The 21,234-nt window shown below is 38.0% G+C and overlaps 1 protein-coding gene and 1 non-coding gene across 9 annotated transcripts in view; both read left to right on the top strand.

The window, feature by feature from the left end:
- Positions 1-342: 342 nt before the first annotated feature.
- The window catches only part of Btrc (beta-transducin repeat containing E3 ubiquitin protein ligase), a 181,089-nt gene continuing 160,197 nt past the window's right edge, over positions 343-21,234 (top strand). For 3 of the 8 annotated variants that reach the window (XM_047552922.1, XM_047552924.1, XM_047552925.1), the window contains exon 1: positions 343-480. In XM_047552922.1, the coding sequence (XP_047408878.1) occupies positions 433-480 (48 nt within the window). In that variant the 5' untranslated portion in view covers positions 343-432. Of the gene's footprint in view, positions 481-822; positions 867-21,234 lie in introns of those variants that run through there. The other 5 variants (XM_047552932.1, XM_047552928.1, XM_047552927.1 and 2 more) reach the window with 4 other exon arrangements.
- On the top strand, positions 19,954-20,027 carry Trnap-ugg (transfer RNA proline (anticodon UGG)). Its single transcript has one exon. It is a non-coding gene; the product is annotated as a tRNA-Pro (tRNA).

Raw genomic sequence — 21,234 nt, forward strand, 5'->3', positions numbered from 1 at the left:
CGCCATCTTGATATCAATTGCCCCGAAAGCCGCCACTAGCGTCTCCCGGTAACCACGGAGACACCGCATGCCCCTCCCGTCTCTCACCCATAAACTACAATTCCCACCAGCAGATTTCCTTCCCTGAACTGCGAGTCTTCTAGGTTTCGCTTGCCAGCTACCGCAACCCCGCCGCAGTGATCCGCGGGAGTTGCGGTTCGTGGCGCAGCCTCGCCATTCGCCGAGGGACGCTCCAGAACTACAAATCCCGTGAGCCAGCGGGCCACGCGCGCGCTGAGCCGCTGGTCCTCCTCCGCCCCCCCCGCCTGAGCCCGTGAGGTAGGAGAGGGCGGGGGGAAGGAAGAGGAGGCGGGATCCCCGCGCTGCGCTGGCTGCGGCCTGGCACCAAAGGGGCGGCCCCAGCGGAGAGCAGACCCAGTGGCCCCGGCGATTATGGACCCGGCCGAGGCGGTGCTGCAGGAGAAAGCGCTCAAGTTTATGGTGAGGAGACGGTGCAGGCCGGGGAACGACGGAGGCGGTGGCGCTGGAGGCGTCTCTGAGCTTGGCCTGTGCCGCTCGTCCACAGTGGGAGCGGGCAGCGGGACCCTGGGCCAAGGCTGGCGGCGGGGCGGCAGGAGTGACGGGACCAGAGCTCCGGGGAGGAGGCTGGGGGTGACGGAGGGGACCCAGAGGTGGGGGCAGCAGCTCCGCCATCTTGTGGAAGAGAGGCCAAGTGACAGCGGGTGCTTATTGGAGGAGGGGGCTCCGGGCGGCGCGCGGGGCCCTGGAGGGAAAGGGGCGTGGGGACAGTTACTGAAGAGCCAAGGAAGCCTGGTGGAGAGTCGCCGTGGGGCCACTGGCAGGACCTTTCTGTGTCAGGGTTACGGGTAAGGCTGAGAAAAGAAGGTGCATTCGGGAGTGGGGAATGGGAGCATGGGATAGTGGGTAGACAGATATTGGGGCGGGTGGGTGGGTGGGACCGGCAGGGCTGGATGCCGATGGGTTTAAAGAAGGAGGAAGGAAAGTCAGGGCCAGAAGGATGCTTGTAGTTTTGTAGAAACGAGGTTAGATATCCTTTGCCTCGAGGGTGGAATCCCTATTTGTCCAAACTAATGTTGACAAACTCTGGAAAGGAAGGGGCCTTACTTAGGAAGATAAGGACTGGGGACCTAGGGCTAGATGACAGTCCTTGGGGGAGGTAGTGGGTGTTGAATGTGAGCAGAATTACAAAGATTAGGAAAAGGGATACATACACTAGTTCGAAAGGGAGAGGCTAAATTATTGTAGTAAGTTGAAGGTGATGAAAAGAGGCCACCTGGTCAGGGAAAAATGGGTACAGGAAATTGGACAAAACTAATATCTAATAGGGTAAAAAAACAAAACAGAACAACTTAGGGCTAAATTGTGAAGTAGTTAAATGTGGAGACCCGGTGCAGTATCACTTTGTGGGAGAGGCAAGGCCATGGAGGTTAGAGCAGCAAAGAGCCGTCAGAAGTAATGAGATTTATGGAGAAATTCAGGAGATGAAAATGGAGGAGGATGTAGGTAGTGGGGAGTGTGAGATGTCAGAGTTGGTGGTTATCCATCAGCTTTACATTCAAACACTGTGAGTATGGATTAGATTTTGTGGGTGTTTAAACCTGGGTTCAAACCTTCAAACCTCTTTAACTTTGTATCATGCTTTACTTTTGCTATGCTTATGTGTGGCAAACTTGTATAGTCTGATATTTGATGCTTTTAATCTGATGCTTCTTGTATATCCCAGGTTTAAAACCAGACTCTGGTTACAACTAAATAATGATGGAATGCATACTTTTAGCTTAACAGGTGGCTTTAGGGGCACCCATATTTACAGTTAAGACCGTCTTTTTCAGAAGTAATTGTGACCTGTCACTTCAAATCTTATTCCTTTTTTTTTTTTTTTTTTTTTTTTTTTGCGGTGCTGGGGATCGAACCCAGGGCCCTGTGCTTGCAAGGCAAGCACTTTACCAACTGAGCTATCTCCCCAGCCCCTCAAATCTTATTCCTTTGCTAAGTAATTAAATAATACAGAATGGTGTCTTCTCCCAAAGTACCATAATAAACTAAACATGGATACTAACCAAATTGAATTTAGGCTTTAAACTTACCCATTTACAAGGACATTTTTGCAGAAATTGTTCAAATTTAAACTTTATGTTTATACTGGTACCTTTGAAAACACTTAATGAAAGTTAAAATGTATCATTGAGCCTGAACACATTTCTTGAAGTTCTGCCTAGTGTTGAAGTTTAAAATAATAAGAAGAGACCTTGAAATTATTTTGGATTGTAGAAATAAGTGAAGTTACCTGATCGCTATAGGAAACTTCTAGGTTTAAGTTAGAAAATTGGCATCTACTTATTTTGTTTTCCTATTTAGGGGGTTGACTATTTTTTATTTTTTATTTTTTTAGTTGTCAATGGACTTTATTTTTATTTATTTATTTATATGTGGTGCGGAGAATTGAACCCAGTGCCTCACATATGCTAGGTAAACACTACCACTGAGCAACAACTCCAGCCTGCTAGAGGGTTGACTCTTAATTCTAATCCTGACACTTGTGTCAGAGTTACAGAATAATGTGATTTACAGATCATAAAGAGACATTATGAGATAATCCCTATTTCTCCCAATTAGACCTCAGTCTAGGAACATTTTCAACTACTTGATCTCTGCTTTGTACATTGAGCTTTGATAATGGCCTCCTGATTGAGTTAAAGCAAACTCGGAGGTGGTGGTGTTGTTGTTTGCAACTTTTGGGACACCATACATTATTAAATGTTGAGTCAATTTCTATAGAAAGAAGCCAACTTTTCCTATAATTTGAATTACTTTTATTTTTGATCTTGCCTGCTGTAGTGACTGTTGTTTGAAAAAAGGTCACCGAGTAAGAAAAGCAGAGAATGGAGAGTTAAGAGATTTGGTATTTTCTTTCAGTTCAGTAACAGACGTATTATGAATCTGAGTAAGTCACAACTTTCCTTTGGTGCCATTTTCCCTGCTATAACATGCTTATTTTTTCAGAGTTGATTTTGAGATAGGAAGATATTTATATTTGAGCTTACTCCAAGTAACCAATGTACAGTATAAATAGAAGGGTTATCATTTTAATCAAATTAAATTTTTTATGTAGTATTTGGCTTTGTTCTGGCTTTGTTTATCCTTTCCTTCATTTGTGAGTTAGCTAATAACAACTTTGGTACAGATGCCTTGATTTCCATACTTAAAAAAAAAAAATATATATATATATATATATATATATATAGAGAGAGAGAGAGAGAGAGAGAGAGAGAGAGAGAGAGAGCGTGCGCGCATGCGCGCGCGCGCCAGGCACAGTGGTGCCCACCTGTAATCCCAGGGGCTCAGGAGGCTGAGGTGGGAGGATTGCAAGTTCAAAGCCAACCTCAGCAACTTAGTGAGGCTGTAAGCAATTTAGTGAGACCTTGTATCTTAAATAAAATATAAAAAAGGGCTGGGGATGTGGCTCAGTGGTTGAGCACCCCTGGGTTCAATCCCTGATACCAAAAAAATTTTGTTTAGAATGAGGACATGAAATGGATACTCTCATGAAAATATGCATTACCACATTAATGTAGTACTTTGATTAGGGCCTTTACAATAAAATCTTATTAATGAGATTGCTAATTTGGAGTTGACCATACATTATCATGTGTGACCATAATTCATACATGACCTAGACCTAAAACTAACCAATGTATACTTGTAAAGAGTGGTAAAAACAGATTGTTTATACCAATTGGGGGACTGAACCCAGGGGTACTTAACCACTTAGCTATCCCCACCCCAGCCCTTTTTATTTTTTATTTTGGAACAGGGTCAGGCTTAGTTGCTAAGGGTTTTGCTAAATTCCTGAGACAACTAGCCTCAAACTTGCCATCCTCCTTTCTCAGTCTCCTGAGGTTGCTGGAATTATAGGTCAACAATAACTACTACTTCTCCCCTCCCCTCCCCTTCTCCCCCTCTTCCCTCATCCTTCCCCTCATCCTCCCTTCCTCTCCTCCTCCCTTCCCTTCTCTCCTCCTCCTCCTCTTCCTCCTCCTCCTCCTCCTCTTCTTCTTCATCTTGTTTATCTTCTAAGAAAAAAAATGAAATGAAAGGAGTAGTTTATGGCTGGGATTGTAGCTCAGTGGTAGAGTACTTGCCTAGCATGTTTGAGGCCCTGTATTTGATTCTCAGCACTGAATATTAAATAAGATAAAGGTCCATTGACAACTAAAAAATAGTAAAAAAAAATGTAGTTTACATGAAATAACCTATGTGCTGACCTCTCTCATCCAGTTTTATCAGACCCTCAGGAACCTTTCCTAAACTTCCTTTACTTCCCTCGTCAGCCATTCTTAAGCCTCAGAAAAGATAAACAGGTACTGAAAGAGGACCTGGGTAGGAAAATTAAAATGATCTAGGGAATGTAAACCCAGTTTTATATATATATGTCTTTCCATTCCCCCATGTATTTTTAAAAATCTGAGGAAGAAATTGATGTTTATTTATTTATTTATTGGTACTGGAGATTGAATCCAGGGACAGTTAACCGTAGAATCACATCCTGAATATTTTTTTTTTAAGAGTTTTTTTTTTTTTTTTTTCCCCTTCGAGGGGCGGGGGATTGGAACCGCGGCCCTTGAGCATGCTAGGCGAGTGCTCTCAAGAACAAGCTATTTCTTCAGCTCACATCCTGAATCTTTTATTTATTTATTTTCAAATTTTGAGGCAGGGTCTTGCTGAGTTGCTTAGGGCCTTGGTAAGTTGCTAAGGATGATCTTGAACTTGCCATTTTCCTACCTTAGCTTCTTGACTCACTGGGATTATAAGCTTTACATTTATTTTTTAACGGGTAAATATATTTTTGTCCAACCAGTCCCAGAATCAAATGGGGAAACACTTGAAATGCAGATGAAATGATTTTAGGACATATACAAAATAATTTGTGGTGCTGGGGATTGAACCAAGGGCCCAGGGCATGCTAGGCAAGCACTTTACCACTGAGCTAATTTCCCAACTCTATCATAAAGTTTTTATAAAAGTTTATAAGTAAAACAGTATAAAAGGTAAATATATTGCTGTATAACAAACCACTCTAAAATTTAGTAGCTTAAACAAAATCAAATTTATTTATTTATTTATATATTTTTATTTTTTGCAGTACTGGGGTTTGAACCCAGGGTTCAGTAGCTCTTCCACTTCAGTACATCCCTAGACCTTTTCATTTTTTTTTATTTTGAGACAGTCCCGCTAAATTGCCTGACTGGCCTCATTCATGATGCTTCTGCTTCAACCTTCTGAGTTGACTGAGATTCTAGACATGTGCTTCCATGCCTGGCAAATTTGGTGGTTTTTATACTTCACATGGTGTTGACTGGGGTGCCTTCATGTTTGGAACTTACAAAATAGCCACATTCACGTGACTGACCACTGGCCGAGAGTTCAGCTAGGGCTAAAGGCCTTCAGTGCTCTGTATGAGTCTCTCCTTTTGCTGCTTGGGTTTCCTTAAAGTATGGTGGCTGTGTTCTAAGAAGGCGCATTGCAGGATATAGAAAAGTAGCATCTGTCAATCCTCTTAAATTCTGGGATTTGAAAATCCAAGGAATGTCACTATTTGTCAAATCCAGTGAAGGCCAACCCAAAGTCAGAGAGATTGGGGGAAGACATCTCTATTAATGTGAAGAGTGGCATGCATAAACATAGAGGGGCTTATTGCTGGGGGCCATCTTTTACCATAGATGCTATTCTAGTTGGATATTCAGGCTAAAAAACCAAATAAGATCAGCCAAGTTTGTGGATAATAACACTAGGAGTGATTGGGAGGGATCTCTTTTTTTAACTTTGCATGGAACAAATGTGGTCTTCTGCATGACTTGCCTTAATGATGTCACTGTAAACATAATCAGTAACTTTAATTATTTACTTGAGAAACATAAGTATTTAAAAACAAATAACATTTAAAATAAATTTTAAGATTTTTTCACAGAGGACTTTTCTTTAAATAAATGGGTTTGATCACCAGATGAATGGACATTTGAAGCCAGGTCTTAGTGTAAGTTGTCTTGAGTTTCTCTGCATCCTCTTCCTATTCCCAATATAGTTTTCAAATTGTGTCTTTTCTGGATATTCTTACATGAAATTATAGAAATTTCACATGGGGTGTGAAATTATAGATTAGTGATAATTCTTTGCGATATTATTTTTAGATCTGTTTGTAATAGATGATCATAATAATTTATATTTGTCTGTTTTTTTTTTTTTGAGTGGATCTCACTGTGTTGTCCAGGCTGACAGTGAGTTCCTGGGCTCTAGTGATCTTCCTGTCTCAGCCTCCCAAGTGGTTGCTGTGTAAATATTACTATGTTACAAATCACCCCAAAACTTAGTAGCTTACCAAAACCCAAATTCAATGTTTTTGTTTGTTATTTTGTAGTACCTGGGATTGAACCCAGGAATACTCTTACCATTGAGCTACATCTCCAGCCCTATTTATTTATTTGTTTTTCTTCCTTCTATGATTTTTTTTTTCTTTTCCTTTTAATTTAAATAAATAAATAAATAAATAAATAACTTTATCCTTGGTACTGGGGATTGAACCCAGGACCACTTTACCACTGAACTATATCTGAGTCCTTTTTTTTTTTTTAAATTTTTGAGGCAGGGTCTGAGGCTGTCTTCTAATTTGGGAATCCTCCTGCATTCCCAGCCTTTTGAGTTGCTGGGATTACAGGTGTCCATCATGGTGCCTGGGTATTTTAAATATTTCAGTTTCCAAAAAATTTATTATTATTATTATTTTTTTTTGTGGTATTAGGGCTTGAACCCAGGGGGGGCTCCATTACTGAATCACATCCCCAGCCCTTTTAAAAATCTTGTTATTATTATTATTATAATGCTGGGGCTCAAACCCAGGGCCTTGCATATGGTAGGCAAGTGTTCTTCCACTGAGCCATATCCCAGCCCTTTATTTTTTATTTTTGAAAAGCAGTCTCACTGATTTGCTCACACTGTCCTCAAACTTGTGTTCCTGTTGCCTCAGCCTATGGAGTAGCTGGGATTATAGGTATGTGTCACTGTGCCTGTCTAGGGTAAAATATTTTGAAATCTCATCTATTTTCTAGCAATTTTTTTTTTTTTTTTTTTTTTTTTTTTGCACCTATTGAGGACTGAAAGCATTTGACCACTGGGCTATATCCCTAACCCCTAGCAATATTACAATATAGCACAGAAATGTTTTCTACATGTGGATAATGAGAATCCATTGAGAATGAAATTGAAAATATTTGCCAAAATTTGACAATTTAGCTAATAACAAAAAGAAGTATATAACCTGGGTTCAATCCCTGGCCCCCCAAAACCCCCCTCTCTTTCCTTAATAAATCAATCTGAGCATTCTAAAATTGGCATTGAAGGAATAAAAAAATCTCTATTCCACAATATTCACCCAGTAATTGGGGGAATCTCTGCATAGTTAGAATAGCCTGAGGCATATTCCCTTTAATTTCCCAAAGCCTGCTTGAGAACATTTTTACCTTAGATTCACATAACTAAAGTAAAATGGCGCATACCTGTAATCCCAGCAGCCTGAGAGGCTGAGACAGGCAAGTCTGGAGTTCAAAGCCAGCCTCTGCAACAGTGAAGCTCTAAGCAACTCAGTGAGATTCTGTCCCTGAATAAAATACAAAATAGGGCTGGGGATGTGGCTCAGTGGTCGAGTGCCCCTGAGTTTAAACCCTGGTACCCGCCCCCACCAAAATAAAAGTAAAATAGATACTGAGATTAATATTTGTACTAAGAATATGATTGTTCTCTGAAAAGCTACCAGTCTCCTTCCTGGTTTACTTTTATATGTGGCCAGGGTAGGGGTTGGGAGGCAAGGGAGCCAAAGTTCCAGGGATTGGAAAGAATTCCTGCTGGTTTAGAAGAACCTTTTAAGTTGGAATTTTCTTCTGAAGTTTCCTTCTTCCAGTAATTAGGCTTCTTTCAGGATATACTCACCTTTCCTACTCACAGGCTTGTGACCTGACCTGATGTGTCAATATCAGGATAAAACAGAAGTGGGTGAAGTTTTTTTTGTTTTTATAGCTAACAGCTACTATTTATTTATTCATTTTTTTTTTTTCCCTTTTTGGGTGCTGGGAATTGAACCCAAATCCTCATCCTTGCTCAAAGCTGAGCTATACCGCCAACCCCTGTTTATTTAGTGTTTACTATGTGCTGTTCTAAATTTATCATCCTAAGTTCTTTTACATATATTTGTATAGGTCTTTTAATTTTCCCAATAATCCTGTGAGATAGATTCAGTCCTTTTTTTTTTTTTTTTTTTTTTAAATGGTACTGGGGATTGAACCTAAAGGTACTTTACCACACCTACATTCCCACCCCTTTTTATTATTTATTGAGAGGGTATCTCCAAGATGCTGAGACTGACCTCAGACTTGGGATCCTCCTGCCTCAAATAGATGGGAGTACAGGTGTATGCCATCTCATCTGGCTCATTTCAATGACATTTGTAACAATTTGAACTGTAACAGAATTTTATCAGGGTCATTCATACATAATGCTGTAACAATTTCTTGGTAGCAGGTATAGAACTTTTCAGTTCTTTCTTTGCACCTAAATATAAGGTTGCAGAGATGTGATGTTGGTATTTTTAGATGTCTGGGGAACTTTCAGGCTTCACTAAAAAGTCATGGAGATAGACATCCAGGAATTGTAGCATTTGTATACATATTTTTGTATTTGGATGCCTAAGTCTTTGCATTCTAGAAGTATTATACTAAACTGTTAAAGTACTTGTTTGTGAATTGTTGGATTATGGGTAGTATTTTGAAATATTTAATGGCTTTTTAAGAAAAAATGGCCCCAGGGGTTGAACCCAGGGTGCTTAACCAATGAGCCACATCCCTAGACCGTGAGACAGGGTTTTACTAAATTGCTTAGGGCCTGGCTAAGTTGCTGAGGCTGACTGAAATTTCAATTCTCCTGCCTTAGTCACTGAGGCATTTAATTTAAAATAAATTAAATTATTGTTAATTTTTTAGTTGTAGGTGGACATAATACCTTTATTTATTTACTTTAATATTTTTATTAGTTGTTGATGAACCTTTATTTTATTTACTTATTTATATGTGGTGCTGAGAATTGAACACAGTGCCTCACACATGCTAGGCAAGCCCAGCCCCATATTTTTTTTTATGGTGAATATTGTATCATATTTAATCAAACAAGCTCAAATTTGTTGTGTTGGATATATCTGTTTATAAAACAAATAACCAAAATGAATACGGGCACTTAATCATGGACTATAATGTAACAAATGTATTGGCCAGTGGTCTGCTTAAACAGACACACTACTCTGAGCTCTAGTTTTCCTTTTTTTTTGTACTGGGGACTAAAACCAGGGGCACTTTACCACTGAGCTACATCCCCAGTCCTTTTTATTTTTAATTTTTGGGACAGGGTCTCACAAAGTTGTTGAGGGCCTCTATAATTTGCTATAACTTACCATCTTCCTGCCTCAGCCTCCCAAATCACTGGGAGGTGTGCACCATCATGCACTGCTCAGTCCTGTTTTTGATGAACACTTGACTTATTTCCAGATTTTGGCTACTTTAATTGTGCTGTTATAAATAATATTATACCTGTTTTTAACATTTTTGTCGGATATATATTTGGGAGTGGAATTGCTGGATCATAGAACAAAAATATTTAGCTTAGTGGATATTCTGAAACTGTTTTCCATTTTCTTTAGCAATGTTTGGGAGTTCCAGCTGGAACGCTCACTTGATAATGCCTTTCTCACTGTAGCCATTCTAGTGGATGAGTGGTACTGTTGTACTGTAAATTTGCACTTCCTTAATGACTAATGTAAACAAGCACGGGTTTTAGGCTTATGGGCTACTTAGCCTCTTTGGTGAAGTGTATATTCAAGTCTTGGCCAGTTTTTTTCTATTATATTGTTTGCCTTTTTTCTCTTTTCTTTGTTTTTAAATTTTGTGTGTGTGTGTGTGTGTGTGTGTGTGTGTGTGTGTATGTTGGTGCTGAGGATATAACCCAGGGGCACTTTACCACTGAGCTAAGTTCCCCACCCTTTCTCATTTTTTATTTTGAGACAGGATCTCACTGAATTCCTTAGGGCTGGCTCAGTAGCTGAGGCTGGCTTTGAACTTGCTATCCTCTTGTCTCAGCTTCCTGGGTCACTGAGATTATAGACATGGCCCATGACTGGTGGTGTTTGGCTTTTTCTTATTGATTTGTTTTGTATGTTTCTGTAAAATACACATCCCTTGTGTGATATAGGGTATCTTTGTAGGAACACAATATTTTGTTTGTTTTCTCACTCCCTTCTTTCTCCCTCCCTTCTTTCCTTTCTTTCATTTTTGTGGTACTGGTGAGCTATGCCCCCTACCCCTCACCCTTTTTTTTTTTTCTTTAAATTTGAGAGGGTCTTGCTAACTTGCTGAGTCTGGCCTAGAATTTGCAATCCTCCTGCCTGAGCCTCTCTCAGTAGCTGGAATTGTAAGCATGCAACACCACACCCAGTGCCTTTCTTACTTCATTTAATGGATCAAGCAAAAATTTCAAAAGATTTTATACTACTTACACAGAGATCAAAGGATTAGCATTTTCCCCCCTACATACCAGGATGTTAAACAGAGTGATCACCATTAGCACCATCATTTAAAAACTGGGTGCAGTGGCTTTTTTTTTTTTTTTTTTTTTTTTTTTTTGGTGCAGTGGCTTTAATCCCAGCAGTTTGGGAGACTGAGGCAGGAGGAATACAAATTCTAGGCCAGACGCAGCAATTTAGCAAGGCCCTAAGCAATTTAGTGAGACCCTGTTTCAAAAATTGAAAAGGGCTGGGAATGTGGCCGTGGCTTAGTGGTTGAGTACCCTGGGGTTCAATTCCTAGTACCAAATAAACAAATATATAAATAAATAATCATTTTTAAAAGAAAGAAAGAAGCTCATCGTGGTGGTGCAATCCCAGGCCTGTAATTCCAGGGATTTGGGAGACTAAGGATGATTGCAAGTTCGAAGTTAGCCTCAGTAGTTTAGCAAGGCCCTGTGTCAAAATAAAAGGGACTAGGGATGTAGCTCAGTGGTAGAGTACCCCTGGGTTCAATCTCCATGCCACACACCAAAAAGAGAAAGAACATTTTAATGACCTCCCCCAATATGTTTGTGTGTGTGTGTAGTGTTTATGTGTGCGTTAATTATATATGTAGATACACACACACACATATACTACATGTACATACATATAACCTCAGTAAAGGAAACATTTTTGGACTATGTGGAATAATACCCCTCACCCTGCACTGCAAGTGTACCAATATAATTACCTCCAAATCCCAAGAAACTGTGAATATGGTAGGTATATAGCAAAAGGAATTAAGGTTGCTGATAGAATCAGGGTTGATAATCAGCTTTTAGGTAGGGAAATTGTCCTGGTATATCTGGGTTGGACTGTGTTTAATCACAAGAGTCCTTAAATATGTAAGGAGGGAGAAGTCAGAATGGTGCTGTGTAAAAAACTACTGTTGTTGGATTTGAAGAGGAGGAAGAGGGTCATGAGCTAAGGAATGTGAGCAGTTTCTAGAAGCTGGAAAGGGCCAACCTAGAACCTATAGAACAGACCAGAAGACAGCCCCGCCAATACCTTGATTTGAGTTCAGTGAGACCCATTTCAGACTTTTGAACTACAGAACTATAAAATAATAAATTTATGTTGTATTAAGCCACTAAATATGTGGTACCTTGTTATTGCAGCTATAGAAAACTAATAGTCTCCCAAATATTAATTGGGGTGTGCATGCATGTAGGTGTATATGACTTGAGAAATAAATGTGTGTGTGTGTGTGTGTGTATATGCGTGTGTATTTATTTATTCACTAGTCTTTTATTTTACCACTGAACCACAAAGATTTCTTGATGGATCGATGCTGGTTCTTGGATTAGTGTTTGTTAACTACCAGTGTAGTTCTCTTTTAATATTTTATTTTGAATTCATCTCAGAATTACGGAAGAATTTTGAATACAATTAACATTTTTTTCCTTGAAGCATTTGACAGTAAGTTGTTTTGTCAGCATTACCACAAAATACTTGAATGTGTATTTTCTACAAAAAAATGGACATTCTTGGGCTAGGGATTTAGCTCAGGGTAGAGTGCTTTCCTAGCACATGTGAGCCCTGGGTTCAAACCCCAGTACTGGTGGTGGTGGGGAAAGACATTCTACATAACTATCAAAATTTGGAAATTAACAGATGCAAATTTAATGCTCAAACCCTGTTCAATTTTTATCAGTTATTCCATAATGTACTTTATAACAAAAGAACCTAGTCCAGAATCACACATTTAATGTAGTTATCATATCTGTTTAGTCTCTGGGAACCTGGGAACAATTCGCAAGTCTTTCTTTGACATGGTACTTTTTGAAGATTATAAATTGGAGCTGAGTACAAAGATGCAGACCTGTAATCCTAGCAGCTCTCCCTCCTGGAGGCTGAGGCAGGAGGATCACAAGTTGGAGGCCAACTTCAGCAATTTAGTGAGACCCTCAGCAACTTGAGACTTTGTCTGAGTATAAAAACCAAAGAAGCACTGGGGGTCAGTAGTAAAGTGGCCCTGGGTTTAATCCCTAGGGAAAAAAAGATTAATTGGTTATTCTGTATAATGTTCCCTCAACAATTTGGGTTCATCTGATTATCTGGTAATGTTTCCTCATGATTTCATCTAGGTTATGTATTTTGAAGAGAAACACCAAAGAAGTATGACTACATTTTATTTATAATCTTCTATTAGGTGACACATGATTTTATTTTAATTTTGGGGGGTTACTGGGGATTGAACTCAGGGGCACTTGACCATTGAGCCACATCCCCAACCCTATTTTGTATTTAGAGACAGGGTCTCACTGAGTTGCTTAGTGCCTGACTTTTGCTGAGACTGGCTTTTGAACTCTTCATCCTCCTGTTTTAGCTTCCTGAGCCACTGGGATTACAGGCATGTGCCACAGTGCCCGGCAACACATGATTTTTATTTTTCTTATAATTTTGTTTACTTGATTAAGGTGACATCTGTCAGTTTGCTCCTTTAATATTAATGTATTTCATTGTGTGTGGTGACCCAGGCCTGTAATTCCAATGGCTGGGGAGGCTGAGGCAGGAGAATTATAAGTTCAAAGCCAGCCTCAGCAATTTAGTGAGGCCCTAAGCAATTTAGCAAGACTGTCTCAAAATAAAAAAGGGCTGGGGATATGCCTCAGTGATAAAGAGACCCTGGGTTCAGTTCCTGGTATCAGAAAAAAAGAGCAGGTCCCTTGGCCTTCCTCCAGACTTGAATCAGATCAGGATCTGCATTTAAAAAAAAAAACAAGTAGTCTAGTATTTTAATTTCTTTTTCGTTTGCTTTTTTTTTTTTTTTTTTTTTTTTTTTTTTTGAGTGAAGGGATTGAACCAGAGGGACTTGACCACTAAGATACATCCCCAGCCCTTTATAATTTTTGAGATAGGGCCTTGCTAAGTTGCTGAGGCAGGAGGATCGCAAGGTCATAGCTCAGCCAGTTGCTGAGACTGGCTTTGCCTTTGCAATCCTCCTGCCTGAGCCTCCGGAGTCGCTGGGATTATAGGAGTGAGCCACCTTGTCAGGCTACTTGGTTAGCACTTTTTTTATTTAAGAAATCTTTGCTTATCTTAAGGTCATTAAAATATATATACATATATATGCGTACACACACATGCGTGTATATACAGAAATTTTTTCTCATTGTGGTTAAAATTCACATAATGTAAAATTTGCTATCTTAACCATTTTTACATGTACCATCAAGTAGTGTTGAATATTTTCACATTGTTGTACAAACCAATCTCCAGAACTTTTTCATCCTATAAAGCAAACTTTACCCACTAAACATTTCCCCCTCTTCCAGCCACTGGCAATCACTGCTCTATTTTGGTTCTTTGAATTTGACTGCCCTAGTTATTTCATGTAAGTGAAATAAAGCAGTATTTGTCTTTTTTCAGTATTTACCTTATTTCACTAAACTTTATGTCCTCAAGGTTCACCCATTGTTACAGTATTGTCTTATTTCATATGTGACTGAATAATAGTCTATTGTGTGTCTATATCATGTTTTATTTATTTACTTTAATTTATGTTTTTGATGTTTGGGATTGGATCAAGGGCCTTGTGTATGCTAAGTACACTCTAGCCCCATACTATATCATCCATATGTCATTGGACACTGGGGCAATTTCTTCACAGTGCTGTTCTGAACATAATGTTATAGTTACCTCAAGACCCTGAGAAACTTTATTGTTTACCATTTACAGTGTAGATCTGTAGTCCATCTGGAAATAATTTTTATGTATGACATGAGAATCATGATTCTTTTTTCCCTTTCTATATCTGACTGATCCAGCAGAGTTGTTCTTTTTCTGTTGCATTGCTAGATCACTTTTGTCATATATGAGGTGTCTATGTGTATGTAAACTTGCTTCTGTAATAATGTTTTTTGTGTGTGTGGTACCATAGATTGAACCTGAGACCTTGTGCATACTAAGCAAGCACTCTACCACCAATCTCCATCCCCTGCTGTTTTTGTTTGTTTGTTTTTTTTTTTTTTTTTTTTGTTAAAAGACATGGTTCTGCTGGGTTTACAGGTGTGTACTTCAGCGCCTAACATCATGGTCTATGTATTCTTGTCAATATCACACCACACTTTTTTTTTTTTTTTTTTTTTAACAGTAATAGGAATTGGACCCAGAGCTCACATGAGCTAGACAAGCACTCCACCACTGTTCTGTTTCCCCAGCCTTTTTTATTTTGAGACAGGTTATTGCTAAGTTGTCTAGACTGGCCTGGTATTTGAGATCCTCCTGCCTCAGCCTCCTGAGTAGTTGGAATGACAACAGTGCTCCACTGTGTCTGGGCATACTTTCTTAATTACTGTAGTTTTTATAACCGTCCTTAGCATGTGATATATGTGTCTGCTCCTCAACTCCCAACCCCTAAGATTGAATTGGCAATTCTTGTCCCTTCATATTTCCACATGTATTAGAATCATCTTATCATTTTCCATAAAATATTTGCTATGGTTTTTATTGGAATTGTACTGAACCTGCATATAAGTTTTGGGAGAACTGAAATCTTAACACTGTTGAGTTTTGTAAACATGAAAATGGTATATTCTTCCATTTATTTAGGTCTTTAATAATCTCTGTATAGAGAAACTTCATATATAGGTACAGAGTTTTTATATCTTTTATTAAGGGCTGGGATGTAGTTGGTAGACCATCTACCAAGCATGCACAAGACTTTGGGTTCAATCCCAGTACTGCAAAAAAGGAAAAAAAAAATCATGTTTTAGATTTGTTTGTATGTATATTTTTAGATTTTTTTCCTCAGGTATTTGATGTTTTTAGAGACTTTTTAAAATTAATTCTTTATTTTTTGCTGATAGTGAAAAGGTTTTTCTCTGATCTCTAGATCTTTTGAGTACTTTTTTTCCTGAAAGGTCTGTAATGTACATTTGAATCTCATTCTCCCTGGTGTCAATAACAGCAAAGAATCGTGTGGCAATAATGCACTATAATCCCAGCTACTAGGGAGGCTGAGGCAGGGGAGGTTGAGACAGGAAGATTGCAAATTCAAGGCCAATCTTAAGCAATTTTAGCTAGACCCTGTCTCAGAATAAAATAAGGGCTGGGGATAATGCTCAGGTGTAGAGCCCTGGCCTGGCATGTATAAGAAGACCCTGGGTTCATTCCTCAGTCCTACAAATACAAACAAAAACTAAAACTACCTTAGTGGTCTGATTTAGAGTGGATTGGATTGAGGAGGGGGAGAATAGACAGAGATACGGAGGCCATTCAAGAACTGTATCATAGTGTAGGCAAGATGCATTGTGGATTTGAGCTAATGCACTAAGTGTATGGAAAAGGAAGAAAGGCATCTGAGGGACATTCTGGAGAGAGAACGAATACAGTTTGCTGGGTGTAGGATAGGACAAATGAAGAAAAAGAACTCTTGAGAAAAGTAAAATATGACTGGAATCCTTAGTACTTGGAATTATCGGTATCTGTTATTTTAGTTAGCGAATAGAGGTATAGTGATATCTTTTTGTGGTTTTAATTTGCATTTCTCCAACACATGCCTTAGTTCTTGATGCCTTTATCCATTAAGGGTCAGGTACCAAAAATAAAAATGGTTATCAGAATAAAGTATTTGATATACCTTAAATTTAACATATGAAAAACTATTTGTGAATATTTTAGAAGGGTAAACCTATGTACAAAGTTTCAAATAAGGTAGGACATGATGATGCACACCTATAACCCCAGTGCCTCAGAAAGCTGAGGCAGGAGGTTCAAAAGTTCAAGGCCAGCCTGGGGAATTAGTGGAAGGTAGTCTCAAAATAAAAAATAAAAGAGCTGAGAATGTAGTTTATCGGTAGAATGCCCCCTGTGTTCAATCCCGAAACTGCAATACCCCAAAAAACAGTTTCAAGTAAGTCCTGTGACCTTGAAGATGAGAGTGACTTTATACTTTTTTTTATTTTTAGTGGCGTTTAGTTTTAAGTAGAATATATGTGGCTTTTAATAAACTGAAGAGATGGGCAAATGAAAAAGAAAATGTCTTGTCATCCTACGGTATTTTTTTGGTGGTCAGTCTACATGTTATCTTCTCTTCCTATAATTTTTTTTAATAAAGCAAAAAAAAAAAAAAAGAGAGAGAGAAATACTAATGTGATCAAGATCATCATGATCTTAGTCAACAACTACTGTTCCTGGTAACATAGATGAATAATATGATTTTGAATCTTTTCCTTATTCAGGAAAATAATTTAGAGGCAACAAAGGCTTTCTCTTGACTAATTTATTTGTCCCCATCTACTTCATTTCCCTTCTTTATAAATTATCCCAAGTAGCAGTCTGTATTATAAGAAGCAAAGCTAAGTGATTGGTAATTAAATGTTTAGTGTTTATTTTAGTTGGTTATTAGCGTGAGGTTAAATTTGTTTAATGAGTGAATATGGAAGAATTATGCTTTGTACATTTTGAATGTATACTTGCTGATCACCAGCATGTTACTCCCATTTTATGGAAGCTGGAATGTAATTTCTTACTTTTTAATGATTGTAGAGTTTTATAGTTATTGAATCTTTGTTATGATGGTGTTAGTCATATCAGCACTTTCTTTGCTACCAAGTTCTCAGTTAGGAAATAGCCTTTCCATTATAGCTTGTTTCCATGGGAAAGTATAGTCCACTTTGAAGCAGTTTCCGGTAATATGTTGCTGTAGACTTTCAAGTAGTGATTCAGGTTTTAGTATTCATTGTAATTTAGAAAAGATGACCTAAGTAGAACACTGATGTATTTGATTTTCAAATTGCAGTTAATTATAATGATAGCTCATAGATCTACTTCATTCTGTCTTGTCTCTTCATAGTTGTCTAACTTTATAAATTTTACATGATTTGAGTTAAAAACAGACAGTTCAAAAGTTAGTCAAAGAATTAATTGAAAAGAGTCCTGCCTCATCCAGTCAGTGCTTCTGACAGTTTTTCACATCCTTCAACCATATTCAGGCATGGCACAATGGACTGCTTCAACTCTTATCAGGGTTTGATAGTAGACACTTTATGGAGGTATGTGTATCACCTTTGATTGACAGTCTTCTGAACATGGTTCCTTTATTTTTTTAACCTGAAACATGCAAACTTAACAAACTATAGGGCTGGCAATATGACTCAGTGGTAGAGAGCACTTGCCTAGCATGTGGAAGGCCCTAGGTTGGATGCCCAGCCAATAAAACCCAAAAAATCCACACTCCCCCAAACTTATGTAATCCTTGTCATGTTTATATGTAGTCATGTTTAAAAATTATTTCCTAAGTGTTCTTTTTTTCTTCCTTTTTTTTTTTTTTTTTTTTGGCAGGAGAGCAATACTAGGGATTGAAAACAAGTTTTCTACCACTACCACTGAGCTATGTACCCAACCCTTTTTATTTTTCCAAGACAGTCTCGCTAAATTTCCAAGGCTGGGCTTGAACTTGAAATCCTCCTGCCTCAGTCTCCGGAATCAATTGGGATTATGTTCGCCCTGGTTCCTAAATATCTTATTATTTATTTTATGGTACTGGGGATTAACTCTGGGCACTTTACCACTGAGTTACATCACCAGTCCTTTTGTTTTTTATTTTGAGAGAGGGTCTCACTAAGTTGCTGAGGATGGCCTCAACCTTGCAATCCTCCTTCCTCAGGCTCCCAAGTCCCTGGGATAACAGGTGTGCATCACCATGCCCAGCTTTGGCTCCAAAATCTTCTTAAATGTGTTTTGCCAATATCTTGTGTGAAAATATAATCTTTTGAAAACATTTATGTTAAAAAAAAGAATTAGAATGAGCTGGGTGTGGTGGCGCACGCCTGTAATCCCAATGGCTTGGGAGGCTAAGGCAGGAGGATTGCGAGTTCAAAGCAAGCCTCAGCAATTTAGGGAAGCGATAGGTGATACAACAAGACCCTGTTTCTAAATAAAATACATAAAAGGGCTGGGGATGTTGCTTAGTGGTTAAGCGCCCCCTAGGTTCAATCCCTAGTACCAAAAAAAAAAAAAAAAAATGGAGAATGAGGTTTATCTAATTTGGACCTCTTTTTTTGTATCTTTATTTATTTATTTATCTTTTAATTTTTGGTTGTAGCTGGACACCAATACCTTTATTTTCCTTATTTAGTTTTTTTAATGTGGTTCTGGGGACCAAACCCAGTACCTCACACATGCGAGGATGCAAGGCAGGCACTCTACCACTGAGCCACAACCCTAGCCCCTTATTGTATCTTTAAAATGAAGGTATAGTACACTATAATTCCTGCTATCAGATCACTGAAAGTTTCATTTAAATATATTAGAGATTATACTACAGAAGCCTGAGTAAGATACTCCATATTTTTTTCCAAAGAAGCTTCTTTAAATGGTTCTGTTAAGTGTAGGAATGTTCTGATGATTATCTTTTTAATTAAAATGAGAAATCTTTGTTTAAAGTGGCATTCGTTTTTTACGGCCTGTTACAGTCTCTGTAACAATCATTTCTTAAGTCTGAACGTTTTATTTCCAGGAATCCATTTATATAAAACTATGTTTAGACTTAATTAAGGAACAATTCTTACAAAGCTTGTAAATAGCCAGGAAAAAAGGGACCGAAAATAAAACTGACATTCACATTTAACAAAATGATTGTTACAAGGTATGTAATAAGCTATAAAAATACAATAAAGTCCTTTTTATAAGAGTTCATATTTTTTGATCCTTGTTTTCAAAGGTATTTAAGAAAAATATCAAAGCTCTGCAAAGTGACATCTGTTTTGTTGAATGGACTAGTGATAATTTTTTTTGTTGTTGTTGTTTATAACTGACAGTGTAGGAATTCTACCTGTCTGGTAGTATGTTTTCATTGAAATACTTTGTAATCTAGATTAGAATGTAAATTTCATACTGTGCTGTGATAGAAACAATTCTCTGATTCTATTTTCTAAAAGTTGTTAAGATGTTGAGGAAGTTGCTTGAACCTTTTTGAGTTTTATTTTCCTTATCTGGAAAACAAAGATAATATCTACCTTTGTATCAAAGAGCTGTTGAGGACTAAGTGAAATTTTAAGTAGTGAAAATATTTTGAAGTTATAAACTGTAAGCATCTAAGGTAATGTTTCTCTCTCTCTTTTTTTGTACTTGGATTGAACTTAAGGGTGCTTTATCACTGAACTGCATCTCCAGTTCCTTTTTTCTTTTTGAGATAGGGCCTTGCTAAGTTGCTTGAGAGTTTTGCTAAGTTGCAGAGGCGGATGTTGAATTTCAAGATCTTCCCACTTCAGTGTCCCAAGTTGTGATTACAGGTGTGTGTCACCTGCTGGCTAATGTTTTTTCTCTTAAAGATGAACTGCAAGGGCTGGAGATATAGCTCAGTTGGTAGAGTGCTTGCCTTGGAAGCACAAGGCCCTGGGTTCAATCCCCAGCACTGCAAAGGAGAAAAAAAAAGGAAAAAAAAAAAAAAAAAAAAAAGAAAGACTGCATACAATAACTTCTTTTAATTAGCACACTTGTCTTATTCATGCACTGTCATGTACATGTGCACAACCTTTTTGTAAAGACCTTTGTCATTACTTTCTGTTTTCTTGTATAAGTGATTGAAACACATATACATAGTAGATTTTACACAGGATTTGGAGATAAGAAGACCTGGTTTCAAGTTCTGTCTTCGTTTCTTCTGTCTGACCTTAGGATGATGGTAGGGATAAAATAAAACAACAATAGTAATAATGACAGCAAACAGAGTTCTCTGTATGCTATGTAGGATTCTAGGTACTTTCTGTAGATTAACTCATTTTTTGAAGAATAAGGTGATTATCTCATCTTATTAGGTATATAGTATTATTATCCTGAATTATAAATGTGAAAACTGAGGAAAAGAGAGGTTAAATTACTTCTTCAAAATTATTCAGTTTGTAAATGGCATAGCTGATATTTCAACTTAGACATTCTAGGTCCAGAGTGAGTGCTCTTAATGAATATGCTATACTAACTGTTCCTCAGTTTCTTCATCTCTAAGATGAATAACAACTGTTATATTTAATGGCTTACTCTGAGAGTCCAGTAAGAGAATATGCATAAATTAATGTCAGAATGTACTATAAATATAAATTAGAAGTGAACTTTAGAATTAGCATTCATCTTAGAGTCGCTATTTTATAGATTGTAGTCATTTTTGTCTTTTTGAAACTACAGATAGTCCCCAATTTATGACGGTTTGTTTGACTTTGGATTTTTCGACTTAGTAATAATGTGAAACAATGTGCATTCATTTCCAACCTTACTTTGAATTTTGATCTTTTCCTCAGTCAAACTCAGACTGATTCTCAAACAAGACTCTTGTGATGCACACCCAGTCAGCCATGTGACCCTGAGGTTAAACAATACTCTGCCATGTACTGTGTTGCTAAGCTATGATATTTGGTAGGTTAGGTGCATTAAATACATTTTTGACTTAGTGATTTTTTTTTCAATTTAAAAGGGATTTAATCAGGATGTAACCCCATCATAAGTCAAAGACCATCTGAATTTTTTCTTTTGTTTGTATTATCTTTTGACTTATTTGGGAGAAATATGTTTTTAAAGAGATGTGTGACTAGTATTAGTGTTTTTTTTCAAATCTATAGAAAAATGGTGAGAAA

The sequence above is a fragment of the Sciurus carolinensis genome, chromosome 5, assembly GCF_902686445.1.
Source record: "Sciurus carolinensis chromosome 5, mSciCar1.2, whole genome shotgun sequence".
Lineage (NCBI taxonomy): Eukaryota > Metazoa > Chordata > Mammalia > Rodentia > Sciuridae > Sciurus > Sciurus carolinensis.